Genomic DNA, 10,754 nt, shown 5'->3' with positions numbered 1-10,754 from the left:
CTGTTTGGGGATTATCAAATACTAGGGACTAAATTAAAGAACAGGTCCTCCAGGGTTATAATCTCTGGATTACTACCCGAGCCACGTGCCAATTGGCATAGGGTTGAGAAAATTAGGGAAGTTAACACGTGGCTAAAGGAGTGGTGCGGGAAAGAGGGATTCCATTTCATGGGGCATTGGCATCAGTACTGGGGCAGGAGGGACCTGTACCGTTGGGACGGTCTTCACCTGAACCATTCTGTGACCAGTGTTCTAGCGAATAGGATAAATAGGTTGGTCACAAGGACTTTAAACTAGCAAGTTGGGGGGAAGGGAAGGGTAAAGCTATGGACAGTATAATGGTTAATGGAGAGCAAGGCAGCAGGTTACGTGACAGGTTATTATGTAGAGATATGGGTTCAAAGACAAGGAAAATTAGGAGAAAGGGTAAGAGGAAAAATAATTTGCGAAAAGTTACTGATCAAGGTGTTAGGATTCATAACAAAGACATAAAAAACAGCATAAGTGTACTTTACCTGAATGCTCGTAGTATACGGAATAAGGTGAATGAGTTGATGGCGCAAATCATCGTGAATGACTATGATTTAGTGGCCATTATTGAAACATGGTTAAAAAATGGTCACGACTAGGAGTTAAATATCCAAGGGTATCCAGACTATACGAAAGGATAGAATGGACGGTAAGGGCGGTGGTATAGTTTGTTGTTTAAGGTTGGCATCCGGGCAATAGTAAGGGATGATATTGGTGCTATGGAGGACAAGGTTGAATCAATTTGGGTGGAAATCAGGAATAGTAAGGCGAAAAGGTCATTGATAGGAGTAGTCTATAGGCCACCAAATAGTAACAGGATGGTAGGGCAGGCAATAAGCAAAGAAATAACGGATGCATGTAGAAATGGTACAGCGGTTATCATGGGAGATTTTAATCTGCATGTTGATTGGTTTAACCAGGTTGGTAAAGGCAGCCTTGAGGAGGAGTTTATAGAATGTGTCCGGGATAATTTCCTGGAACAGTATGTAATGGAACCTACAAGGGAACAAGCGGTCCTAGATCTGGTCCTGTGTAATGAGGCAGGATTGATTAATGATCTCATAGTTCGGGATCCCCTTGGAAGGCGTGACCACAATATGGTGGAATTTAAAATACAGTTGGAGGATGACAAGGTAAAATCAAACACTAGTGTTTTGTGCTTAAACAAAGGCGATTACAATGGGATGAGAGAAGAACTAGCTAAGGTAGACTGGGAGCAAAGACTTCATGGTGAAGCAGTTGAGGAACAGTGGAGAACCTTCCGAGCGATCTTTCACAGTGTTCAGGAAAGGTTCATACCGACAAAAAAGAAAGACGGTAGAAAGGGGACAAATCGACCGTGGATATCTAAGGGGGTGAGGGAGAGTATCAAATTGAAGGAAAAAACATACAAAGTGGCAAAAGTTAGTGGGCGACTAGAGGACTGGGAAGTCTTTAGGGGACAACAGAAAGCTACTAAAAAAGCTATAAAGAGTAAGGTAGACTATGAAAGTAAACTTGCTCAGAACATAAAAGCAGATAGTAAAAGCTTCTACAAATATATAAGACAAAAAAGAGTGGCTAAGGTAAATATTGGTCCTTTGGAAGATGAGAAGGGAGATTTAATAATAGGAGGCGGGGAAATGGCTGAGGAGCTGAACAGGTTTTTTGGGTCAGTCTTCACAGTGGAAGACACAAATAACATGCCAGTGACTGATGGAAATAAAGATATGATAGGTGAGGACCTTGAGATGATTGTAATCACTAAGGAGGCAGTATTGGGCAAGCTAATGGGGCTAAAGGTAGACAAGTCTCCTGGCCCTGATGGGATGCATCCCAGATTTTTAAAAGAGATGGCTAGGGAAATTGTAAACGCACTAGTGATAATTTATCAAAATTCACTAGACACTGGGGTGGTCCCAGAGGGTTGGAAAGCAGCAAACGTGACACCACTGTTTAAAAAAGGAGGTTGGCAGAAAGCGGGTAATTATAGGCCGGTAAGCTTAACTTCGGTTGTAGGGAAAATGCTGGAATCTATCATTAAGGAGGAAATAGCGGGGCACCTGGAGGGAAATTGTCCCATTGAGCAGACGCAGCATGGGTTCATAAAGGGTAGGTCGTGTCTGACTAATTTGGTAGAATTTTGTGAGGACGTTACCAGTGCAGTAGATAACGGGGAGCCAATGGATGTGGTATATCTGGATTTCCAGAAAGCTTTTGACAAGGTGCCACACAAAAGGTTGCTGCATAAACTAAAGATGCATGGCATGGAGGGTAAAGTGGTAGTATGGGAAGAGGATTGGTTAACTAACAGAAAGCAGAGAGTGGGGATAAATGGGTGTTTCTCTGGTTGGCAACCTGTAACTAGTGGGGTCCCTCAAGGATCAGTGTTGGGCCCGCAGTTGTTCACAATTTACAGATGATTTGGAGTTGGGGACCAAGTGCAATGTGGCAAAGTTTGCAGACGACACTAAGATGAGTGGTAAAGCAAAAAGTGCAGAGGATACCGGAAGTCTGCAGAAGGATTTGGATAGGTTAGGTGAATGGGCTAGGGTCTGGCAGATGGAATTTAATGTTGCCAAGTGTGAGGCTATCCATTTTGGGAGGAATAACAGCAGAATGGATTATTATTTAAACGGTAAGATGTTAAAACATGCTGCTGTGCAGAGGGACCTGGGTGTGCTGGTGCACGAGTCGCAAAAAGTTGGTGTGCAGGTGCAACAGGTGATTAAGAAGGCTAATCGAGTTTTGTCTTTCATTGCTAGAGGGATGGAGTTCAAGACTAGGGAGGTTATGCTGCAATTGTCTAAGGTGTTGGTGAGGCCACATCTGGGATATTGTGTTCAGTTTTGGTCTCCTTACCTGCGAAAGGACATGTTGGCACTGGAGGGAGTGCAGAGGAGATTCACTAGGTTGATCCCAGAGTTGAGGGGATTAGATTATGACGAGAGGTTGAGTAGACTGGGACTGTACTCATTGGAGTTTAGAAGGATGCGGGGGGATCTTATTGAAACATATAAAATTATGAAGGGAATAGATAGGATAGATGCGGGCATGTTGTTTCCACTGGTCGGGGAAAGCAGAACTAGGGGGCATAGCCTCAAAATAAGGGGAAGTAGATTTAGGACCGAGTTTAGGAGGAACTTCTTCACCCAAAGGGTTGTGAATCTCTGGAATTCCTTGCCCAGTGAAGCAGTTGAGGCTCCTTCATTAAATGTTTTTAAGAAAAAGATAGATACCTTTCTAAAGAATAAAGGGATTCGGGGATATGGTGTACGGGCCGGAGAGTGGAGCTGAGTCCACAAAAATCAGCCATGATCTCATCGAATGGCGGAGCAGGCTCGAGGGGCCAGATGGCCTACTCCTGTTCCTAGTTCTTATGTTCTAATGGCAGGGTTCATCAGCCCAATTGCACTCATAAATATAGGCATCCAAAAATTTCAAGCATATACTGCCGCCAAGTGGGATTGTTTAGTATTATAAATTGCATCAGTAAAAAGATCTGGGGCTGGATTCTCCGTTTTCGGGACTATGTCCCCACGCCGTTGTGAAAACTGTGGTCGCACCTTGCTCCATGGCGGACTCAGCCTGCAGACCAGGACCACAGAAACAGTGTCCCCGATCGGCCGCTCGCTCGACCCGGACCGCCCGCACAAAAATAAACCCCAGTCCCGAATGAGGCACCCCCGTCCTCCGATCAACCCGCTCCAGACTGTGGCGGCCACAAATTGAGACTACAGCCACCTCACGAGTTTCACGAATGGCAGGACCACATAAGAATTACCCCGTCGGGAATTTGGCTGGTCGAACCGGCACCACGTGGAACACAACCGATTCCAATGAAAAACGGTGTCTGATTCACTGGATTTGGGATTGGCACTCGAGAGGCAGATAAGCTGCAGTCACATATAATTACTTCACTCCCCATACACACCATCCCAGCCAACAAGATGGCCAGTATGGGGACCGGCATGTGGTGCAGAGTTGGGGTTCGGCTGCCCTCCGGGTGGGGTTACGGATGTGAGAGATGGGGATTGGTGCTGGGGGCACAGTACTGCCTGCTCACCCTGGCCGCCCTGAGGAGGTTGTGCAAATTTTTTCAACATGGCCACATCCGCCTTCAGTTGCTTCAAGTGCACGAACACACGGGCCCTTTTGACTGGCCCAATCCTTTGATTCCCTCCGGCAGACCCACGATCCGAATGTTCTGCTTCCGAGAATGATTTTCCAGGTCCTCCACTTACTCCAGCAGCCTCTTCTGCTGGTCACGCAGCATCCCAATCTCTGCTGCCATAGAGGTGCACTGGTCCTTATGCTCCCCCGCAAGCTCCTCCAACCTCTGGATCGCCTGACCCTGGGCCGCCAGTCTCGTCTCCACGCGGTCAACCACCACCTTGATCGAGTCCACCGCCCGGGCCAGGTCCTCCGCACTCTCCTTCCATCATTGGGTGAACTTCTCAGTTAAGAAGCTCACCAACTGGTCCATCGACCACTGAAATGACGACATCCGACCCTGTTCGTCCGCCATCTCCACGTGCGTTGTCCGCTCTCACTCGCCACCACCGCCTGATTCATTCTTTTCCGATTACTTCTGGGCCGCAACTCCATAAAATGGAGGTCCCTTTCCTCTGTTCTTGCTTCTACACCCTTTTTCTACAGATTTCCTGCAACAATCCTTGGTTTAAAAGCCACCATGAGCGGGAGCTGCCAAATGTACGACCGCTCACTCCATGGCTGCCACCGGAAGTCGATACATTATTTCATAATAGGGTGCTATGATACATAAAGCATAGGGTGCGATTATACGGCCTCGTTATGCTTTCGCTCAAGTGAAACGAGGCTCATGAATTACAGGAGAGGCCAAAAACCGTGCCAGATTTCAATGCAAATGGCCAGCTCCTGTAGGTGAAATCGGGATCTCACTGTAGCGTGGCGAGAAACCAATTATCACCACTTAAGCCCCATTACCATACAATTAATGAGAGCCACCCCATTTCCAATGACCTCCCAAGCAAGTGGTCACGCTAGCGCCAATTAGTACTCCTTTTGAAAACCGTGAACCTGGCGCAAGGGCTTCTGTGGGATCCAAGGAGGGGAGTAGCTATCTTTCCTCACAGGCAAAGAGCACGGTGGTGCTGGACTTGCCACCCTAGTGCTCAGTGAGGGGTGAGGGACCCTCGGCTGCAGGTGGGGGACCCTCCGCAGGGGTGGACCGCCATGGGAGGATGGGGGGGTTGCGCTGGGAGGACGACCGCTCACGGAACCACAATGCCAACCCCTGGGTTGTGGTGATCCGTTCTGAGGGCAACCCTTGTCCCTGCCAGTCTGCCCCACCAACCACCCATAACTCCCACCGACTTCCATGGCCTCTGAAGGCTACTGGTAATAGGGAATTGGTTAAGTGAGCACTTCACACAACCCAAGTGGATTGCTGTGGGCGGGCAGGTGATGTAGCATGTGGCATGCCGAGCAGCCCAATCACACCTTGATGGCTGGACGCTGTGCTTGAACACTGGGGGAGGCAACACCACACACACAGCAGCCAACATCCCAACAACCAAGGGGATGTGATACAGCTCCGGGGACATGTCCATGTTGGAGGGTAGGTTGGTGCCATGGGGAGGGAGATATGCCTGGAGAGATGGGCCAAGGGTTTAGAGGCGAGCCTGCATTACAAATTCCTAATAATCTTATACACCTCAATCATATCCCCCCTCAGCCTTATCTGTTCTAAAGAAAACAATCAAAGCCTATCCAGTCTCTCCTTATAGCTCATATGCTCCATCCCAGGCAACATCATGGCGAGTTTCCTCTGTACCCACTCCAGTGCAATCACCTCCTGTGAGGTGACCTGAACTGCATACAGTACTCCAAGTATGGCCGGACCGGGGGGGACGTCCGGTGACGGCGGGCGGGAGGCGACCGCACAATGGAGGGCTCCCGCTCGGGAACGGCATTTTCGGGGCTTTAAGCCCGGTCCCAGGGTCCACGGAGGCGGCAGAAGCAGGGAGAAGGCACGGAGGAGGCACAGTGAAGACACAGGAGGGAAAAAAAAGCCAAAGAAAAATGTCGAGGGTGAGCAGAAAAACGGCCGAAAAAAAAACAGCTGAAGGTCTGTCGGGGAGTGGAAAGGTCACCGCGGGGTCACCGAGGAAAATGGAGGCTAACTAAGGTGATTGCTGCGGAACTTGAAAAGCAGTTGGCGCAGATCGCGAAATGCATGGAGACGGTGAGGAAGGAGGTTTTGAGTGTGCTGGTGGAGGAGGCGGTTTCCCCGGTGAGGACGGAGGTAGCGAGCGCAGTGGCAGAGGTGCGAGAGCAAGGGGAGATGCTGAAGGAAGTGGAGGAGATGTTATTGCAGCACGGTGATCAACTTGCCTCGATGTGGAAAGAGATGCGGAAGGTGATGAATACTAATAAGGATCTGCGAGGAAAAATGGAAGACCTGGAAAACAGATCCAGGCGACAGAATTTGAGGATTGTGGGGCTGCCCGAAGGAGTTGAAGGACCGAAGCCGACTGAGTATTTGCCGCAATGCTGGCAAAACTATTGGGGGAGGATCCCTCCCGATATGAACTGGATCGGGCTCATCGGTCGTGGAGGCCTGTACCAAAGGCGAGTGAGCCGCCAAGGGCAGTGACTCTGTGCTTCCGTAGGTACAGTGTGAAGGAGAAGGTCCTGAGCTGGGCCAAGCAGAAGCGGGTGGTGCAGTGGGCTGGAGCTGGTATACGTGTATACCAGGACTTTACGGTGGAGCTGGCAAGGAGGCGGGCTGCCTTCAACCGGGTGAAGAGGGCACTGTACATTAGCAAGGTGTGGTGCGGCATTGTATATCCAGCGAAGCTGAGGGTGACTTACAAGCTCAGGGACTTTTATTTTGGAACGGCGGAAGCAGCGGAGGAGTTTGCGAAAGCAGAAGGACTGTGGCAGAACTGACATATTGAGGAATGGCCATGTGCCGATGTAACCTCACGACTGTATTTTCTTTTTTGTATCACTGCGCGCGGGTGTAGAGACTAAAGGAGCCAATGTGGTATATATTTGGACAAGGGAAGGGACGGGACTTTCACTCAAAATGAGGGCTCTTTGGGGTGTAGGTGGATATGTGGGATTTGTGTGCTAAAAGGGGATCTTTGGGCTTTCCTCGGGCCGGGCAAGTGGGAAAGGGACCCGGGCGGGGGCCTCCACGCTGGCCGGTTTAAGCCGGCCAGTGAACGGGAGTGAGGTGGGGGGAGGGGCTGCGGCCATCGGAGCCTGGTAGAACAGGGTCCGAGTGGTCTAGCCGGGGTGGAAAGTTGGGGGGAAGGAACCAAGGTTGGGAGAAGGAGTTTTACAAGAGGCAGTGGACGGGAGGAGCTGGAGACCTTGGGGGGGGGGGGGGGCGGGGGGGGGAAGAGAGAGAGAGAGAGAGAGAGAGAGAGAGAGAGAGAGAGAGAGCTGTGTAAGATTAAGGGTGACTACGGGTAATCCCTGATTCCTTTTTGTCATTTGTTTATGTAAACATGCGGGTTGAGGTTTGGGGGTTGGTGGGTAGATGGGATTGTTGTTATTATGGGGACTGACATATCTTGCTGATTATTGTTTATTGTTGATGGATGTAAATGTGGGAGAAAATGTGAAAGAGGAGAATAATAAAAAAATGTTTTAAAAGGTATGGCCGGACCAACATTCTGTCCAACTCCAACATCACTTCCTTGTTCTTATATTCTATGCCATGACTGATAAAGACAAGTGTCCCATTTGCCTTCTTAACCTACCCTATTCACCTGCTCTGCCGCCTTCAGGGATCTGTGAACAAGTACCCCAAGAACCATCTGTTCCTCCGAGTTTCCTAGTGTCCCGCCATCATTACATCTCCCTTGTCCTGTTTCTTCTTCCAGAGTGCATCACCTCACACTTGTCAGGGTTAAATACCATCTTCCACTGCTCTGCCCATCTGACCTATATCTTCCTGGAACCCATGACCCTTTTCTTCATTGTTAACCACCCTATCAATTTTGCTTTTGTCTGCAAACTTACTTATTATTCCCCCGCCCCCCCCCCCCCCCCCCCCCCCCCCCCATGTTCTCATCTGTATCATTTATATAAATAACAAACAATAAGGGAGCCAACACTGATCCGTGTGGTATGCCGCTGGCCACCAACCTCGAGTTACTCAAACAGCTTTCTACCACCACCCTTTATGTCCTATTATTAAGCCAGTTTTGGATCCATCGCGCCAAGTTTCCTTGAATACCATGTGCTTCAATCTTCTCAATCAGTCTTCCATGTGGGACCTGGTCAAAGGTGATGGCTGTAATTCTGAGTCAGTTCAGGTATTTCTCCCCATGGGGTTTTTCTTGCTTCCTCTCCTCATCTGGTGAGCAGGGTGCTGTCTCTATCCTGGTCTAGTGGTTTGGGGAGGTTCTCACTGCAGGGATTCTACCATTATATCAGAATTTAAAAATCAAAGCATTGCTGGACTAAAAGCCAGTGTAGGTCAGTGAGGACTGACAGGGGTCAGTATGTACTACATGCGGTCTCTGAAGACAGTGATCACAATAAGCAAAGGTGCCAGTGAGGACAGGGTAGAGATCAGACTGGGGGTCAGTCAGCACAACATTGGGGTTGGTAACCCAGGGCGGGAACCAGTGAGCTCAGGACAGGTGTCAGCCACTGAGCTCAGGACAGCGGTCAATGAGCTCAGGACCGGGATTGGTGAGGACAGGTAGGGGGTCAGTGAGCTCAGGACAGGAGTGTGGTCACAGGATAGAGGTCAGAGGGCTCAAGACAGGGGTCGGTGGGCTCAGGGCAGGGGTCGGTGGGCTCAGGTCACACTGACCCGTGTCCTGAGTGTGTTAGGAAACGAGGAGTAGTTTTCCCAGCACAATAAACATGTAAACAAGTGACATTCCCGCTTGTTTTTCGGTCACTGCCCTCGAAGCCCAGCTTTCAGATATACCTGAGGAGCCCGCTTTCTCTTAGCTGGAGGATGCCACCGTCTCCTCCGCACAACCTCTCCGCATGTGATCAACAAGCTCCATCCCACGGCAACCCCACGCTCTTCATTCCTGACCATCCATTGGTTACTAAGAGGCGGCTTTGGACCAATAGCAGAAGCACTAAAATAACCTCCCCCTTCGAAAAGGTGGCCAACAATAATGATTCCATGATTTACAACTGTCCAATGTACAGTCAATATTCAGGTTCGTTCTCTTTATTGTTGTGGCATTTTTCTGATGCTACAACAGAAAACGCAGAGATAAGTCAATATATTTACAAAGAAAAGCAATTCGGCATTCACTTTTCTTTCGATCTTCATCAAGTTGTTTTTTTCTTAAACAAGCGTATTTTCGATAAATTCCCTGGAATTAAGTTAGGCATTTGATTAGTCCTCTATAACTGGAGGGCAGCCTGCCTGGCTCTGATGTTTGGCCGCCAGCCGCGGCTGCCCGCACTGCACTGTGGGAGTTGTCGGCGGCGGCCGGGTCGTTAAAGACGCGCACGCGCGGACTCCATACTTCCCGACAACCCCCCTACTCGCCACTCGTGGGATAAACAACAACAACAACAACAACACGCAGCGGAGTTCAGCCGGGGAGTGGCAGCCCCCACCCCTGGCTTTCCCCGCCTCTGCCCAGTATGACTTCCTTGGTTGCGTTTTGCCGCCTAGGGCTTTCGCTGAGGGGGAGCGCCCGGTGTCTCCTGGCTCCGGTGGGCCGCGGCTCGGTGTCCGGCACTCGCCGCCTGGGCTCCCGCCAGAAAGGCAGCGCCTTGAAGCGCTGGACTCTGCTGGTGGACCCGTTCGGCTCGTTAAAGGTCCGCCTGCCCTGCGACGTGACGGTGAGGCCGCTGGACCCGCACGGTTATCCGGCGGCTGACCGCGCTTTCGTCGAGCTCATTTCTCCCGACCAAGGGGCCAATGTGGACGATGTTCTGGTCAAATACGACAAGGCTTCGAAACAGCTGGTGGTGACTTCAGACCATGTGGGCAGTGATGCTCGCATTGACCTGGTAACTCCGGTCAAGTTTGGTGAGTGAGTATCCACATTGCGTGAAAATGACCGTCCAGATATTATCTTTCTTTCAGGCACGATTTCAAGAAAATCCTGTTCTGCAGTTTAAGATCCAAAAGAGATGATTGCACTGCAGTAATCTGACTCTGTGCTGTTCCCTTGTATTCTTCCCTCCATCTGCTAATTGTTTCCTTGTGCAAAGAAAAGTGCACTTTTCCCGGAAAGCAAATTTTAGAACCAATAAAAAATACCAGTAGAAATAGCAGTACATTATGAAATGAAAATCGCTTATTGTCACAAGTAGGCTTCAAATGAAGTTACTGTGAAAAGCCCAAGTGGATTCCCACTCAATTACGTTGCTCTGAAGGGTAGCAGTCACTGTTATTATGCAGGAAATCATCATCTGAGTTCTCTGGTTTGGATGTAGGTTTTACTGTGGAGGGTATTCATGAAAAGAATGGAAAAACCTCTCAGTTTTATTTGTTCAGGTCCTCTCGACAGGAGTCCATGTGTCAAAATAGGGGTGGGCCACAATTTCTGAGCTTCAGGATAGTGTAAAAGAAGTGCTGGGGAGCCACTTCCAGAAGTTCCCTGTAAGGATTGCACAGCAGTTGCCCTACACTGGGAGGCATCCAAAAATTTGATTTGAGTTGCAAACTTCAGATGGTTCAGACCCTCATTCGGCAATTGTTACCCTGGAAAAGTAAGAAGAATTAAAACCTTTTAGAGTCATAAGAAGTCTGCAGCACA

At 49.5% G+C, this 10,754-nt stretch overlaps 1 protein-coding gene across 3 annotated transcripts in view; it reads left to right on the top strand.

The window, feature by feature from the left end:
• The first annotated feature begins 9,492 nt into the window (after window positions 1-9,492).
• Window positions 9,493-10,754, top strand: part of fam185a (family with sequence similarity 185 member A) — a 99,160-nt gene continuing 97,898 nt past the window's right edge. The window contains exon 1 of one of the 3 annotated variants that reach the window (XM_072471336.1): window positions 9,493-10,021. In XM_072471336.1, coding sequence (XP_072327437.1) covers window positions 9,631-10,021 — 391 coding nt within the window. In that variant the 5' untranslated portion in view covers window positions 9,493-9,630. The remainder of the gene's footprint in view (window positions 10,022-10,754) is intronic. The other 2 variants (XM_072471335.1, XM_072471334.1) reach the window with 2 other exon arrangements.

The sequence above is a fragment of the Scyliorhinus torazame genome, chromosome 13 (genome assembly GCF_047496885.1).
Source record: "Scyliorhinus torazame isolate Kashiwa2021f chromosome 13, sScyTor2.1, whole genome shotgun sequence".
NCBI classification, from domain to species: Eukaryota; Metazoa; Chordata; class Chondrichthyes; order Carcharhiniformes; family Scyliorhinidae; genus Scyliorhinus; species Scyliorhinus torazame.
This window is presented reverse-complemented; position numbering and strand designations above follow the sequence as displayed.